Raw genomic sequence first — 18260 nt, 5'->3', positions numbered from 1 at the left:
GGGTGCAGACATACGCCTGCTTTGTCAAAATACACAGATGTCAGTTTGTTTTATACGTTGTATTCGATAGAAAGGAATTTTATTCGTGTGGGTCGATTTATACACCCAAAAGCACAATATCAGGCATGCATGTTTACGTTACACCCCATATCTGGCATGCGCGCGCATGCGAAACGTCGTATCTTCGACTTCCGGGAAAGTGGTCTATTAAACGTCACAATTCCCCTCTATCGATTACTAGTACATGTATCAGCAAACTGACATGTTCATGAAGACGCGACAATGTCACGTGCGACAATGTCATATAAATCATCATCTGATAGTTATCGTCTAATAAAATCTAATGAAATGTTGGCATCCCTAACTCGTGTTACGTTTTTTTCTCCGATATTATCGTGAAGTCACCTATGTCTGGGTATAGACCCTCTATGTTGGCAGAGATGTCGAACTTAGAAATTTTTAGACATTATCAGACGATATTATAGGAGAAAAAATGAACTGCACCAATAGTTATCCAAAGAGAGATGCCTAACTTAGACATTGTAAGACGATAATATCGGAGAAAAACGAACTGCCCAAATAGTTACCCAAAGAGAGATGTCGAACTTAGACATTATTAAACAATAATATCGATAATATCGGAGAAAAACGAACTGTCCCAAGAGTTACCCAAAAAAAGAGATATCTAACTTAGACATTTTTAGACATTATTAGACGATAATATCGGAGAAAAACTAACTGCCCAAATAGTTATCCCGACCATGGGGCTAAATTTTAGACGATAATATCGGATAACGTTAAAAAGTGCAATGTCGCGCCTTCTTCGGAGGTGTTAGTTTCCATAACATTATTTATCTTTACACCTCGAAATGATTGACAGACCACATTATAAACAAATGTCATTTCTTTCTTTCTACCCACGAATCTCTTACGTAACCAGGGCTGGTCATCAACAGTTTATTTGATGTTTACGTTATTGATTTACAACTACCGACTTTATGCAAATTGTAATCATTGTTGGAGTAACTTGTGTTTAATTTTATTCGTGTGGTCACACATGTCCGCGTGATTTCCTGTAGAACTTTTATTTATCACGTGAGTTCACTTTCTCGGGGCAGGTGACCAGATCAGCCGAGGCTAATCGGGGGGGGGGGGGGTAAGAAACATATAAAAAGAGTTCATCTCACTGGTACGATCACAGTATTCTTTGGTCCACCAAAGCATTCACAGATCCACGCAGTCATGGCTTCCGAGAATAAGAAGATGCCCGGTAAGTGCAATTTTACAGATATTATTTGTTTGGCTATTCAGTGTATTCCCTAGCGCAAACTACAGTGGTTGTAATTCATATTGGAAATACTTTCCATGCCCTCTGCTCAACAGTAACTGAGTGCCAGTATCGCCAAGATTATATTTATCTAGAGAACTACCAAATATCTCTGAATTAGTGTACATGTACTTTAATTTGGCTCTTGAATAGCATTTTAAATAGAATCTATCCACACACGCTTGAAATCCGGCTAAAAACAGACAGACGTAGTGTATGTGAACACCGTCCGGTGTTGAGGGACGGTGATGTGAATTAACTGTAACTGTGTGCTTTAAAATGTCCATGTCAATTGCTTGCCCAAACTTTCAATATTATCGTTTTCTTCGCGGTATGAACCTAATTTCGGCCAGTCAGCTCTGGCCACAATTTGCAATCATAAACACGCATTACAACTCAATGTACATTCCCGCAATTTCTTTTCTCAGGTCAGTACGACTACATCATTGTTGGTGCAGGTCCAGGTGGCTGTCAGATGGGTTATTTCCTGGAGAAGAAGAAGCGTAGTTACGCAATCCTGGAAATGAATGACTTACCAGGTTCGTCCTTCGCAGAACACCCACGTCATCGTACTTTGATATCGATCAATAAAAGATTCAACCCATTCCCGGAGCCCGAATACAACATGCGACATGACTGGAACTCGTTGCTAAGCGATGATCCCGAACTTCTCTTTACTAAATACTCCAAAGAGCTGTTCCCTAACGCCGATGATCTGGTTCGCTACATGAGTGATTACGCCACCAAGTTCAACCTCAATATTCATTACAATACTCGAGTGGAGAAGATAAAGAAACTGGAAACTCAACAAAAACCCAGTGAAAATTTCTCTCTGCAAACGTCCAAAGGCGAGTACCGATGCAAAGTTCTGTTAGTTGCTACCGGAGCACATGATGAGAAAGTTCCCAAGAAAATCAAAGGTCACGAGCTTATGGAGACGTACTGTAGCCACAGTCTCGACACCGAGAAATACAATGGGAAAAAAGTTTTCATTCTTGGTAATGGAAACAGTGCTTTCGAAGTTGCTAACCACCTCGCTGGAGCAGCTAGTATAATACATATATTTGGAGATCGCAAAGTAAAGCATGCTTGGGACACCCATTTTGTAGGTAAGTAACAAGTTAGCGATGATTCAATATTGAACTCGTGAACTAAAAATACGCTCTGAGTGCGGTGTAATGCTCGCTCAACTTGTTATTATACAAGACACTGGTCTCCAACATTGGGAACAATCAACTCACAATAGTTTATCCATACTTAACATTCATATTTGGTGTACTATACTAATTCTACATTCCATATATACATTATTCCTTATTTGGTATGATGTATTAATCCAACCTTTCTTCGACAGGTGATCTCAGAGCAGTGAACGATACGGTACTTGACATGTACCAGTTGAAATCTCTGCACGTTTACCAGGCTGTGAACGTGATAGAAGTGGAGAAAACAGATGAAGGATACGTTCTCACCATTGACGATATTGTTCCACATTGGCGGGAAAGTCAAGGCCACGTTAGAGTCAAACTTCCCCCATATGATCACGTGATATGCTGTACTGGCTTCAATTATGTAGATTTGTCAATTTTTGACGACAATTGCAAACCAGGTAAAAGCTATTTTCGATTCTCAAAACATACAAACAGAAATTTTCGAGTTCAATATCAGTGCAACGTAGAAATGCTTACTAACTCAGTGTGATTCTATACGATTCATTACTAAAAAAGACCGATTGACAATGCTGAGACTACTGATTACTAGTATTAAAGATGTTTTCTCTGTTTTGTATTATCATAGTTACCAAACAGGATGACAAGTTTCCAGTTATCTCCAATACTTGGGAATCCAACATCGACAATATGTATTTCATGGGCACAGTGATGCAGTGCCGCGACAGGAAAGCTGCGTCCGGGTTTATTCATGGGTTCCGATACAACGTACGTACACTTCACAAGTTCCTTGAAGAGCGTTACGAAGAAGTTCCATATCCACGCGAACTTTATCCGCTTGACATTAACACACTCTCTGACAAGATCTTGGGTAATTATGTCACTTATTTTCATGTATATTTCATATAACTTCGGTAGTTTTGAATAAAATACAACTTATGTAACCAGCATAAATTTTTAAAAAATATTTATTTAAAAAATATTTTCGTTTGCACTTAAAAAAATGACGGTGCTGCATTATTTTTTTTCCTTTCAGAACGCGTAAGTGTGAGTGATGGTATATATCAAATGAATAACGTGTTGTGTCACGTGTTAGCTATTCCTGACTTCGATCCTAACATAAAGGGTGAAATTAAAGCTGAACTCTACCAGGATTTCCCCAAACCATACGTACTTGAAACTGCCATTAAAGGAAGATTCGCAAAATACAAGCACGTGTTCGTTATTGTACTTGCATACGGATTTGAAGAGTAAGTGAAATACATACAATGTAAATAGACTTCACACGACATGATAAACTGAATGCAGGAATATGTCCAGCTTAAAAACGTAAAATAGGGGTTGTGTCGAATTGGAGATTATATGTCATACTTGTCTTACTTTCGTGATTACAAATTCATGTCACCAAGGAAAAACTAATCGGGTTACTAAACAATTTTTTGGAAAACAAGAAAATTAAAACAAATGAACAAAGTTAAGTTTTTTACAATGGTTCCTAGAGTGAAATTGTACTACATGACATGGGATGAAAAGGCTGTACTGTGGTTTTGACATTGCTCAAGAATTATTAGTATTAGTACTGCTTCTCGTAGATAAAATGCTATTTTTGTTGCAGTTATAAATCCATCTACGTTTTAAAATAGTGTAGTTTGGGATTTGTTAATCTAAATTACACTGTATCCATTATATCATTGCCCCAGATTTTATATTATTACATACAATGTTGAATAATCTATCTGTTTTCTTACTAGCTTTGGAAAAGATGGCAAACACGCGATGGATTTTGCTCACTTCCCCGAACTGAACGCTACTGATTGTCAGGCATTTCTGCATCCCGTTATTACCTACTACAAGAACGGTGATCTGATGGATGAACTGAAATTACCAGAGTCGTTGATACTGAGATTTGACGTTCCATTGACTCTAAACCAAAACCCAGACGTGGGAAATAACAGGATGAGGAATTTCATCAATAAACAGGTAATTATAGTGACAATCAGAACGCTTTTCCACTCACGTATATTCTTTCAAAGGCTTACACGGTGGCTCACTTCTTCTTCACCCACACACTTCAGACAAACACATTGTCATAAATTGATGTACTAGAAGACAGAATAGTGTGGAGCTGTACGCGTTTACTTTTTCACGCTGGTCCTGCACTCATTTAGTACTAAAAGTGTATTTGAGGATGGAACAAATAATTATATAGTTAGAATCAGTATCCAAATGTAATCTGACTGATATGTGACTATATTATAAAATAGCAACTGTGATATGATGCTATAATACTGATAAAAAAATGACAAAAACTTATTTTCGTGATTTGTTTGTTGACATTTTGTAAATTGAGATTCACTTTCGCAATATTACGATTAATTGTAAAGCTACCTGATTTTGTGCTTTGCCCTAGCCCCTAACAGCCAGACTAAACAGAATGCCTTGTATATATTCTTCGACTAAAAGGGGGAAATTACGGTAATGTCCGTGCCGAGAGAGAAGCCCGAACATTTTTTCGTTGTTTGAATAAACTTATCAACCGTCGCTATGAACGAAACCATGATATCTGGTAATAACCCACACTGTGTATTCTCTTACAGCTGAATCTAAAGCCCGGACAACATTTGTATGAAGGATTCTTCATGGAGAAAGTGTCAGACAGAGTCACTCCCTTCACAGAGGACGAGAAAAGAAGAATACCAGACCTTAGTGTATTCAAGTCTTGCATTCCATTCAGCATCGACTTAAACCCAAAAATGGCGTAATTATTATGTCTGTAAACATCAACTCACTTTACTGTAAGTGAAATCGCAATATTAGCCACAATCGGTATTTCGACATAAAGCTGAAAAAGCTAAAAATCAAATAGTTCGGTCCATGTAATACCCGAGAACTCACAGTGAACGGAAAATCACCCCTTACTATTCTGTTTATTAGATTTGCCCTACTATAACTTCCTCAACTATATACGTTTTACGATTACACCAAAAAAGAAAAACAATAAGTTAGTCGCTACTTCAGTTTGAAAGCAACACAAAACGAAGGTCAAGAGACAACAACAGTAATATGTACAATCACGATTCACGCATCGCTGCCATTTTTTTCTGTTTATTGGTAGTATTACCAAACTAATGTTAATAACAAACTTATTGTAATTGTTGAATTATTTGAATAACAATGTACTTAGTTAATATTTGAGATTAAATAGTTGCAAATAGAAATATTCTGGTAATTGTTATACAGTCTTAGTATGCGTGTCGTTATAAACTGGGGAAGAGTGTACTCGCAATAGAATAAGTGACACCACGTGAGTGATCGGTTTTGAGATGGCTCGTAATAAAGAGAGTGACACCAAGTGATCAGTTAAATCATAGACCTTAATTTCTAAGGTCTATGGTTAAATATGCTGCATGAATGAAATTAGGTGTATGAAATCACGGAAAGATCACGGTGATGTGTTATTGGATTGGTCAATCTAACACGAACACTGCGAATCTGTGATTTGGTCATTATGTGTGATTTTAGTATCAATATATCTCCTTCGACACTGATTCGAGCTGATCTGAGTGCAAATTATCCACGTAATCGCAGTACAGGGATGTTTACCAAGTAAATATTATAAATTCAATCGGAACCGAACACGGAACTGATAAGGAGAATAGCGCCCTCTACCCTCTCCATGTGTTTGTGGTCGATGATATCGACAAATATAATCCAGCGTCAAATTCATATACTTTCATATTAACCTAAAAATGTTCACTTTCAAAGTGTCAAAACGCCATTATTTAGGCGGATCTAGAACGTTCTGTTTTCTTTGTAATGTAGAATTGTCATGTGAGAAGTGTCCATTGCGGATCCCAATGTGCTGTTTCCGAGTTTTTTCTGTATATGCCGCCAAATCTCGACGTAGTTTGTATCGTCAGAATGATATATTAAACAAATGAATCCCTTTGTGTCAGCAAAATTTGACCCTCAAAATGCATGAAACAGCGTTTCAGAGGGTCTATATTTCAAAATTTTAAATTTTACACCCTAGTAAAGTCGCGCCTTCGGTACAAGGTTGGTGAGCAGATCTCGCCCCAAACCCTGTGCACATGTCTGTTGTTTCGGCCGCTACGCACCATAGCGGACGGAACAACAGACATGTACACAGTGCTAAATTATACAATAAATGACTAACTCTATAAACTGACTAGAAGCTTTGTGTTCTTCGATTGTTAGAAGCGAAAAATCGAATCCGTTCAAGCCAGAAATAGTATTGAAATATTCACCAGAAATCAAGATGAACGGAGTTGTTAGGAAATTATTTTGAGTGAAATCAGTGTTTCTTTCCCGAATATATACGTTATTCGAATTTCGATTAACTGTCAATCAAAGTTCGAGCTGCTAGTTGTGGACGTTCATCAAAAACAAAAATGTATGTTGCCTGGAACTCGAAGTTACAATTTAGGCGCAGTTTCTAAGATACGGACGTGATCATTTTTGTAACTAAAAGCTCGTAACTCAGTGCCCATAGCTTGAATAATTCAGCATCTTGTCTACGTTACTTAGTTGATACACATTTCACATTATGAAATTTACTATTTATGTGCATGGGTTTAAAAAAAACAACAACAAAAAACATTGACATCCCAGCGCGGTCAAAGTAAATAATATCAGCGTTGGTGGCGTGCTTCGCCGTCGAAAGACTCTGGGAGTCGACAGCCAATGGGATACGCGCGCGTACACAATATAAGTTCGAACGTCAGAACGCGACTGTGTTGCAGTAACGTGGAATCTCTCGTTTATTTGTCACATTCGTGTACAACTACAAGTGGTGGGTACGTTTTAATCGTTGTCTCTGATATAACCGACGTATAGTCCACATTATGAGGAAGGCAACTTGTGTACTAGCAACTACTTTAGCGGTTGCTGCTGGAGGAGCACTGTATTATTTGTACTGTAAGCGAAGACGCAGTTTGGATTCCCAGAATAAGATAGAGGATGACATCGTAGATGAAAGTAACAAATCGGTGGATGTGGTAGATCCCGATGTGTTTATTGCTGTGAAAGTTCACGGAAGAGTGCGGGATGAGGATGATAAAGACATTGTGCGTGAAAACAACAAGAACACTGACGAAGAGCTTACTCTCAATCTCTGTCGTGATTTCCCTAAAGCACGTGTAACGACACGTATATCTGCTGAGGTTGAAGAGGTTACTAATCGTGACAATGTCTCAGAACTTCTGAAGGTACTGTTCGGAGTCAACATAGATATAATCCGAAAAAAGAAAGAGAAAATGGGAGGATATATCGAAGCATATGAGAAGCTGGACGTCGACACTTTAACAAAAGACAGGACTGACACAGAAAAAAATATCGAGGAGATAAAGATGGCAAGGGAAACTGTGTTACTGTTCGCTGACGTTAATGTCAAAGGACTTGATGGACAAAAAGATTCTTGTTATAAAGGTGATCTAAAGTCACGTAGAGACAGCCTTGTGCTTATTGGAGGGGTGTACGTACCAGTGGAGGAACTGTATCAACTATGTGACAATTCTAGAGTGATTGATAATGGTGAGTTTGGTGCGAGAGTGAGAGTATTCTCCGATGACAGAGATGGAAGTGGCCAGACAAAACTTGTTTTAAAAGTTGATGTAACAGCCATTGAATTGATGCAAAGTGAGAATGAGGAGATTGACGAGACTGGTGATGAAGATGAAGAACACAGCATGGTGAGTCATGCATTTTTACTCTATTTCATTATTAATGTGTTACTCTACGTGATGAATGATCAGAATTGTTGTATGAAACGTGTATGTTAAACCTTATAAACCACAACTTTTATATTTTGATTATTTTATTTTACAGTCATCGCATTGGATCACATAATTGGTTAATGGACAGTAACGGAAGATCTGATATTAAACATATTGTAATTCAGTAATTTTCAAAATAAAACATGAATTTGAATATTAAATACGCAGTGTTGTATTGAATATTTTGATGTTTTTTATTGTAGGCATTGCCTTCATCTTTTTACATAATTTTCGTGAAATATCAAAACGTATTATACTGCCTTGTACAGGGTAGACGAGAATAAAAGTATTGGTACACGCCCGTTTACGAAATGCCTATTATGAAATTATTATAACTTTATAGAATTACTAAAAGTTGGCGATTTTAGTTACTGAAGACAAACTTCCTAATGGTCCTCATCGTGCAAACGCATTGGATATGCTGAATGCATTCCAAATAGAGCAACTACGGTAACTGTTTTAACTAATTAGAGAACAGTTCGCTAGATTTCAGCCAGGTTTGAAACTCGGGCACCTTTTTACAAAAACACTTGGCTTATTTTCTTATAGAATATACTAATTAGCCAATGTACAGACAAATTAGAAAACAGTTTTTTGTTCACATAAGTCTGCCATAAGATCTTACCACTGTATTATGTTCTTAGTTTTGGCATGTGCTTCACCCCAGGAGAGACCCATCCCCCAGTTCACCTGCCATTCTGAGTACATGTCCTGCACTGCGATAAAGACCTTCCGTTTGCGACATTGTGAAATGCTTTCGTTTTTATGCAGAAAAATACAGTATTTTTTACTAAGTAAAATCATATTTATTAAATTTATTGTTCATACATGAGTTGTAGAACACACTACATAGTTTGTAATTTCATTCAGCTTCTTTCAGTCATAATTCAAGAGAAATAAAAGGCAAAAATTTAGATTTAGAAGCGAAAAATCGAAGTCGTTCAAGCCAGAAATAGTATGAAATATTCACCAGAAAATTAGATGAACGGAGTTGTTAGGAAATCCCTTTGAGTGAAATCAGTATTTCTTTCCCGAATATATACGTTAACTCGATTCGTTAAGTTCGATTAACTGTCAATCAAAGTTCGAGCTGCTAGTTGTGGACGTTCATCAAAAACAAAAATGTATATTGCAGGAAACTCTAAGTTACAATTTAGGCGCAGTTTCTAAGATACGGACGTGATCATTTTTGTAACTAAAAGCTCGTAACTCAGTGCCCATAGCTTGAATAATTCAGCATCTTGTCTACGTTAGTTGATACACATTTCACATTATGAAATTTACTATTTATGTGCATGGGTTTTAAAAACAAATCAAAAAAAAAACATTGACATCCCAGCTCGGTCAAAGTAAATAATATCAGCGTTGGTGGCGTGCTTCCCCGTCGAAAGACTCTGGGAGTCGACAGCCAATGGGATACGCGCGCGTACACAATATAAGTTCGAACGTCAGAACACGACTGTGTTGTAGTAACGTGGAATCTCTCGTTTATTTGTCACATTCGTGTACAACTACAAGTGGTGGGTACGTTTTAATCGTTGTCTCTGATATAACCGACGTATCGTCCACATTATGAGGAAGGCAACTTGTGTACTAGCAACTACTTTAGCGGTTGCTGCTGGAGGAGCACTGTATTATTTGTACTGTAAGCGAAGACGCAGTTTGGATGCCCAGAATAAGATAGAGGATGACATCGTAGATGAAAGTAACAAATCGGTGGATGTGGTAGATCCCGATGTGTTTATTGCTGTGAAAGTTCACGGAAGAGTGCGGGATGAGGATGATAAAGACATTGTGCGTGAAAACAACAAGAACACTGACGAAGAGCTTACTCTCAATCTCTGTCGTGATTTCCCTAAAGCACGTGTAACGACACGTATATCTGCTGAGGTTGAAGAGGTTACTAATCGTGACAATGTCTCAGAACTTCTGAAGGTATTGTTCGGAGTCAACATAGATATAATCCGAAAAAAAAAAGAGAAAATGGGAGGATATATCGAAGCATATGAGAAGCTGGACGTCGACACTTTAACAAAAGACAGGACTGACACAGAAAAAAATATCGAGGAGATAAAGATGGCAAGGGAAACTGTGTTACTGTTCGCTGACGTTAATGTCAAAGGACTTGATGGACAAAAAGATTCTTGTTATAAAGGTGATCTAAAGTCACGTAGAGACAGCCTTGTGCTTATTGGAGGGGTGTACGTACCAGTGGAGGAACTGTATCAACTATGTGACAATTCTAGAGTGATTGATAATGGTGAGTTTGGTGCGAGAGTGAGAGTATTCTCCGATGACAGAGATGGAAGTGGCCAGACAAAACTTGTTTTAAAAGTTGATGTAACAGCCATTGAATTGATGCAAAGTGAGAATGAGGAGATTGACGAGACTGGTGATGAAGATGAAGAACGCGGCATGGTGAGTCATGCATTTTTACTCTATTTCATTATTAATGTGTTACTCTACGTGATGAATGATCAGAATTGTTGTATGAAACGTGTATGTTAAACCTTATAAACCACAACTTTTATATTTTGATTATTTTATTTTACAGATCGCATTGGATCACATAATTGGTTAATGGACAGTAACGGAAGATCTGATATTAAACATATTGTAATTCAGTAATTTTCAAAATAAAACATGAATTTGAAAATTAAATACGCAGTGTTGTATTGAATATTTCGATGTTTTTTATTGTAGGCATTGCCTTCATCTTTTTACATAATTTTCGTGAAATATCAAAACGTATTATACTGCCTTGTACAGGGTAGACGAGAATAAAAGTATTGGTACACGCCCGTTTACGAAATGCCTATTATGAAATTATTATAACTTTATAGAATTACTAAAAGTTGGCGATTTTAGTTACTGAAGACAAACTTCCTAATGGTCCTCATCGTGCAAACGCATTGGATATGCTGAATGCATCCCAAATAGAGCAACTACGGTAACTGTTTTAACTAATTAGAGAACAGTTCGCTAGATTTCAGCCAGGTTTGAAACTCGGGCACCTTTTTACAAAAACACTTGGCTTATTTTCTTATAGAATATACTAATTAGCCAATGTACAGACAAATTAGAAAACAGTTTTTTGTTCACATAAGTCTGCCATAAGATCTTACCACTGTATTATGTTCTTAGTTTTGGTATGTGCTTCATCCCAGGAGAGACCCATCCCCCAGTTCACCTGCCATTCTGAGTACATGTCCTGCACTGCGATAAAGACCTTCCGTTTGCGACATTGTGAAATGCTTTCGTTTTTATGCAGAAAAATACAGTATTTTTTACTAAGTAAAATCATATTTATTAAATTTATTGTTCATACATGAGTTGTAGAACACACTACATAGTTTGTAATTTCATTCAGCTTCTTTCAGTCATAATTCAAGAGAAATAAAAGGCAAAAATTTAGATTTAGAAGCGAAAAATCGAAGTCGTTCAAGCCAGAAATAGTATGAAATATTCACCAGAAAATTAGATGAACGGAGTTGTTAGGAAATCCCTTTGAGTGAAATCAGTATTTCTTTCCCGAATATATACGTTAACTCGATTCGTTAAGTTCGATTAACTGTCAATCAAAGTTCGAGCTGCTAGTTGTGGACGTTCATCAAAAACAAAAATGTATATTGCAGGAAACTCTAAGTTACAATTTAGGCGCAGTTTCTAAGATACGGACGTGATCATTTTTGTAACTAAAAGCTCGTAACTCAGTGCCCATAGCTTGAATAATTCAGCATCTTGTCTACGTTAGTTGATACACATTTCACATTATGAAATTTACTATTTATGTGCATGGGTTTTAAAAACAAAACAAAAAAAAAACATTGACATCCCAGCTCGGTCAAAGTAAATAATATCAGCGTTGGTGGCGTGCTTCCCCGTCGAAAGACTCTGGGAGTCGACAGCCAATGGGATACGCGCGCGTACACAATATAAGTTCGAACGTCAGAACGCGACTGTGTTGTAGTAACGTGGAATCTCTCGTTTATTTGTCACATTCGTGTACAACTACAAGTGGTGGGTACGTTTTAATCGTTGTCTCTGATATAACCGACGTATCGTCCACATTATGAGGAAGGCAACTTGTGTACTAGCAACTACTTTAGCGGTTGCTGCTGGAGGAGCACTGTATTATTTGTACTGTAAGCGAAGACGCAGTTTGGATGCCCAGAATAAGATAGAGGATGACATCGTAGATGAAAGTAACAAATCGGTGGATGTGGTAGATCCCGATGTGTTTATTGCTGTGAAAGTTCACGGAAGAGTGCGGGATGAGGATGATAAAGACATTGTGCGTGAAAACAACAAGAACACTGACGAAGAGCTTACTCTCAATCTCTGTCGTGATTTCCCTAAAGCACGTGTAACGACACGTATATCTGCTGAGGTTGAAGAGGTTACTAATCGTGACAATGTCTCAGAACTTCTGAAGGTATTGTTCGGAGTCAACATAGATATAATCCGAAAAAAAAAGAGAAAATGGGAGGATATATCGAAGCATATGAGAAGCTGGACGTCGACACTTTAACAAAAGACAGGACTGACACAGAAAAAAATATCGAGGAGATAAAGATGGCAAGGGAAACTGTGTTACTGTTCGCTGACGTTAATGTCAAAGGACTTGATGGACAAAAAGATTCTTGTTATAAAGGTGATCTAAAGTCACGTAGAGACAGCCTTGTGCTTATTGGAGGGGTGTACGTACCAGTGGAGGAACTGTATCAACTATGTGACAATTCTAGAGTGATTGATAATGGTGAGTTTGGTGCGAGAGTGAGAGTATTCTCCGATGACAGAGATGGAAGTGGCCAGACAAAACTTGTTTTAAAAGTTGATGTAACAGCCATTGAATTGATGCAAAGTGAGAATGAGGAGATTGACGAGACTGGTGATGAAGATGAAGAACGCGGCATGGTGAGTCATGCATTTTTACTCTATTTCATTATTAATGTGTTACTCTACGTGATGAATGATCAGAATTGTTGTATGAAACGTGTATGTTAAACCTTATAAACCACAACTTTTATATTTTGATTATTTTATTTTACAGATCGCATTGGATCACATAATTGGTTAATGGACAGTAACGGAAGATCTGATATAAACATATTGTACTTCAGTAATTTTCAAAATAAAACATGAATTTGAATATTAAATACGCAGTGTTGTATTGAATATTTTGATGTTTTTTTATTGTAGGCATTGCCTTCATCTTTTTACATAATTTTCGTGAAATATCAAAACGTATTATACTGCCTTGTACAGGGTAGACGAGAGGAAAAGTATTGGTACACGCCCGTTTACGAAATGCCTATTATGAAATTATTATAACTTTATAGAATTACTAAAAGTTGGCGATTTTAGTTAATGAAGACAAACTTCCTAATGGTCCTCATCGTGCAAACGCATTGGATATGCTGAATGCACTTCAAATAGAGCAACTACGGTAACTGTTTTAACTAATTAGAGAACAGTTCGCTAGATTTCAGCCAGGTTTGAAACTCGGGCACCTTTTTACAAACACTTGGCTTATTTTCTTATAGAATATACTAATTAGCCAATGTACAGACAAATTAGAAAACAGTTTTTTGTTCACATAAGTCTGCCATAAGACCTTACCACTGTATTATGTCGTTAGTTTTGGCATGTGCTTCACCCCAGGAGAGACCCATCCCCCAGTTCACCTGCCATTCTGAGTACATGTCCTGCACTGCGATAAAGACCTTCCGTTTGCGACATTGTGAAATTCTTTCGTTTTTATGCAGGAAAATACAGTATTTTTTACTAAGTAAAATCATATTTATTAAAGTTATTGTTCATACATGAGTTGTAGAACACACTACATAGTTTGTAATTTCATTCAGCTTCTTTCAGTCATAATTCAAGAGAAATAAAAGGCAAAAATTTAGATTTAGAAGCGAAAAATCGAAGTCGTTCAAGCCAGAAATAGTATGAAATATTCACCAGAAAATTAGATGAACGGAGTTGTTAGGAAATCCCTTTGAGTGAAATCAGTATTTCTTTCCCGAATATATACGTTAACTCGATTCGTTAAGTTCGATTAACTGTCAATCAAAGTTCGAGCTGCTAGTTGTGGACGTTCATCAAAAACAAAAATGTATATTGCAGGGAAGTTACAATTTAGGCGCAGTTTCTAAGATACGGACGTGATCATTTTTGTAACTAAAAGCTCGTAACTCAGTGCCCATAGCTTGAATAATTCAGCATCTTGTCTACGTTAGTTGATACACATTTCACTTTATGAAATGTACTATTTATGTGCATGGGTTTTAAAAAACAAAACAAAAAACACATTGACATCCCAGCTCGGTCAAAGTAAATAATATCAGCGTTGGTGGCGTGCTTCCCCGTCGAAAGACTCTGGGAGTCGACAGCCAATGGGATACGCGCGCGTACACAATATAAGTTCGAACGTCAGAACGCGACTGTGTTGTAGTAACGTGGAATCTCTCGTTTATTTGTCACATTCGTGTACAACTACAAGTGGTGAGTACGTTTTAATCGTTGTCTCTGATATAACCGACGTATCGTCCACATTATGAGGAAGGCAACTTGTGTACTAGCAACTACTTTAGCGGTTGCTGCTGGAGGAGCACTGTATTATTTGTACTGTAAGCGAAGACGCAGTTTGGATGCCCAGAATAAGATAGAGGATGACATCGTAGATGAAAGTAACAAATCGGTGGATGTGGTAGATCCCGATGTGTTTATTGCTGTGAAAGTTCACGGAAGAGTACGAGATGAGGATGATAAAGACATTGTGCGTGAAAACAACAAGAACACTGACGAAGAGATTACTCTCAATCTCTGTCGTGATTTCCCTAAAGCACGTGTAACGACACGTATATCTGCTGAGGTTGAAGAGGTTACTAATCGTGACAATGTCTCAGAACTTCTGAAGGTACTGTTCGGAGTCAACATAGATATAATCCGAAAAAAGAAAGAGAAAATGGGAGGATATATCGAAGCATATGAGAAGCTGGACGTCGACACTTTAACAAAAGACAGAACTGACACAGACAAAAATATCGAGGAGATAAAGATGGCAAGGGAAACTGTGTTACTGTTCGCTGACGTTAATGTCAAAGGACTTGATGGACATAAAGATTATTGTTATAAAGGTGATCTAAAGTCACGTAGAGACAGCCTTGTGCTTATGGGAGGGGTGTACGTACCAGTGGAGGAACTGTATCAACTATGTGACAATTCTAGAGTGATTGATGATGGTGAGTTTGGTGCGAGAGTGAGAGTATTCTCCGATGACAGAGATGGAAGTGGCCAGACAAAACTTGTTTTAAAAGTTGATGTAACAGCCATTGAATTGATGCAAAGTGAGAATGAGGAGATTGACGAGACTGGTGATGAAGATGAAGAACGCGGCATGGTGAGTCATGCATTTTTACTCTATTTCATTATTAATGTGTTACTCTACGTGATGAATGATCAGAATTGTTGTATGAAACGTGTATGTTAAACCTTATAAACCACAACTTTTATATTTTGATTATTTTATTTTACAGATCGCATTGGATCACATAATTGGTTAATGGACAGTAACGGAAGATCTGATATTAAACATATTGTAATTCAGTAATTTTCAAAATAAAACATGAATTTGAATATTAAATACGCAGTGTTGTATTGAATATTTTGATGTTTTTTATTGTAGGCATTGCCTTCATCTTTTTACATAATTTTCGTGAAATATCAAAACGTATTATACTGCCTTGTACAGGGTAGACGAGAGGAAAAGTATTGATACACGCCCGTTTACGAAATGCCTATTATGAAATTATTATAACTTTATAGAATTACTAAAAGTTGGCGATTTTAGTTAATGAAGACAAACTTCCTAATGGTCCTCATCGTGCAAACGCATTGGATATGCTGAATGCATTCCAAATAGAGCAACTACGGTAACTGTTTAAACTAATTAGAGAACAGTTCGTTAGATTTCAGCCAGGTTTGAAACTCGGGCACCTTTTTACAAACACTTGCCTTATTTTCTTATAGAATATACTAATTAGCCAATGTACATACAAATTAGAAAACAGTTTTTTGTTCACATAAGTCTACCATAAGACCTTACCACTGTATTATGTCCTTAGTTTTGGCATGTGCTTCACCCCAGGAGAGACCCATCCCCCAGTTCACCTGCCATTCTGAGTACATGTCCTGCACTGCGATAAAGACCTTCCGTTTGCGACATTGTGAAATTCTTTCGTTTTTATGCAGGAAAATACAGTATTTTTTACTAAGTAAAATCATATTTATTAAAGTTATTGTTCATACATGAGTTGTAGAACACACTACATAGTTTGCAATTTCATTCAGCTTCTTTCAGTCATAATTCAAGAGAAATAAAAGGCAAAAATTTAGATTTAGAAGCGAAAACTCGAAGTCGTTCATGCCAGAAATAGTATTGAAATATTCACCGGAAAATTAGATAAACGGAGTTGTTAGGAAATCTCTTTGAGTGAAATCAGTATTTCTTTCCTGAATATATACGTTAACTCGATTCGTTAAGTTCGATTAACTGTCAATCAAAGTTCGAGCTTCTAAATGTGGACGTTCAACAACAACAAAAATGTATGTTGCCTGGAACTCTAAGTTACAATTTAGGCGCAGTTTCTAAGATACGGACGTGATCATTTTTGTAACTAAAAGCTCGTAACTCAGTGCCCATAGCTTGAATAATTCAGCATCTTGTCTACGTTAGTTGATACACATTTCACATTATGAAATTTACTATTTATGTGCATGGGTTTTAAAAAACAAAACAAAAAAAACATTGACATCCCAGCTCGGTCAAAGTAAATAATATCAGCGTTGGTGGCGTGCTTCCCCGTCGAAAGACTCTGGGAGTCGACAGCCAATGGGATACGCGCGCGTACACAATATAAGTTCGAACGTCAGAACGCGACTGTGTTGTAGTAACGTGGAATCTCTCGTTTATTTGTCACATTCGTGTACAACTACAAGTGGTGGGTACGTTTTAATCGTTGTCTCTGATATAACCGACGTATCGTCCACATTATGAGGAAGGCAACTTGTGTACTAGCAACTACTTTAGCGGTTGCTGCTGGAGGAGCACTGTATTATTTGTACTGTAAGCGAAGACGCAGTTTGGATGCCCAGAATAAGATAGAGGATGACATCGTAGATGAAAGTAACAAATCGGTGGATGTGGTGGATCCCGATGTGTTTATTGCTGTGAAAGTTCACGGAAGAGTACGGGATGAGGATGATAAAGACATTGTGCGTGAAAACAACAAGAACACTGACGAAGAGCTTACTCTCAATCTCTGTCGTGATTTCCCTAAAGCACGTGTAACGACACGTATATCTGCTGAGGTTGAAGAGGTAACTAATCGTGACAATGTCTCAGAACTTCTGAAGGTACTGTTCGGAGTCAACATAGATATAATCCGAAAAAAGAAAGAGAAAATGGGAGGATATATCGAAGCATATGAGAAGCTGGACGTCGACACTTTAACAAAAGACAGGACTGACACAGAAAAAAATATCGAGGAGATAAAGATGGCAAGGGAAACTGTGTTACTGTTCGCTGACGTTAATGTCAAAGGACTTGATGGACAGAAAGATTCTTGTTATAAAGGTGATCTAAAGTCACGTAGAGACAGCCTTGTGCTTATTGGAGGGGTGTACGTACCAGTGGAGGAACTGTATCAACTATGTGACAATTCTAGAGTGATTGATGATGGTGAGTTTGGTGCGAGAGTGAGAGTATTCTCCGATGACAGAGATGGAAGTGGCCAGACAAAACTTGTTTTAAAAGTTGATGTAACAGCCATTGAATTGATGCAAAGTGAGAATGAGGAGATTGACGAGACTGGTGATGAAGATGAAGAACGCGGCATGGTGAGTCATGCATTTTTACTCTATTTCATTATTAATGTGTTACTCTACGTGATGAATGATCAG

General features: G+C 37.5%; 1 protein-coding gene across 1 annotated transcript; it reads left to right on the top strand.

Annotated features, from left to right (window-relative positions):
- The first annotated feature begins 1168 nt into the window (after window positions 1-1168).
- On the top strand, window positions 1169-5624 carry LOC100369623 (FAD-dependent oxidoreductase domain-containing protein 2-like). The gene is made up of 7 exons (XM_002736073.4): window positions 1169-1270; window positions 1756-2436; window positions 2682-2936; window positions 3125-3367; window positions 3533-3746; window positions 4248-4476; window positions 5094-5624. Exons 1-7 carry the CDS (start codon window positions 1243-1245, stop codon window positions 5256-5258), a joined length of 1815 nt encoding a protein of 604 aa, XP_002736119.1. The 5' UTR covers window positions 1169-1242; the 3' UTR covers window positions 5259-5624.
- Window positions 5625-18260: the final 12636 nt, after the last annotated feature.

This window comes from Saccoglossus kowalevskii, chromosome 3 (genome assembly GCF_978046115.1).
Source record: "Saccoglossus kowalevskii chromosome 3, keSacKowa6.1, whole genome shotgun sequence".
In the NCBI taxonomy this organism is placed as follows: Eukaryota; Metazoa; Hemichordata; class Enteropneusta; family Harrimaniidae; genus Saccoglossus; species Saccoglossus kowalevskii.
Note: the sequence above shows the minus strand (reverse complement) of the source record. Positions and strands in the feature narration are given on the sequence as shown.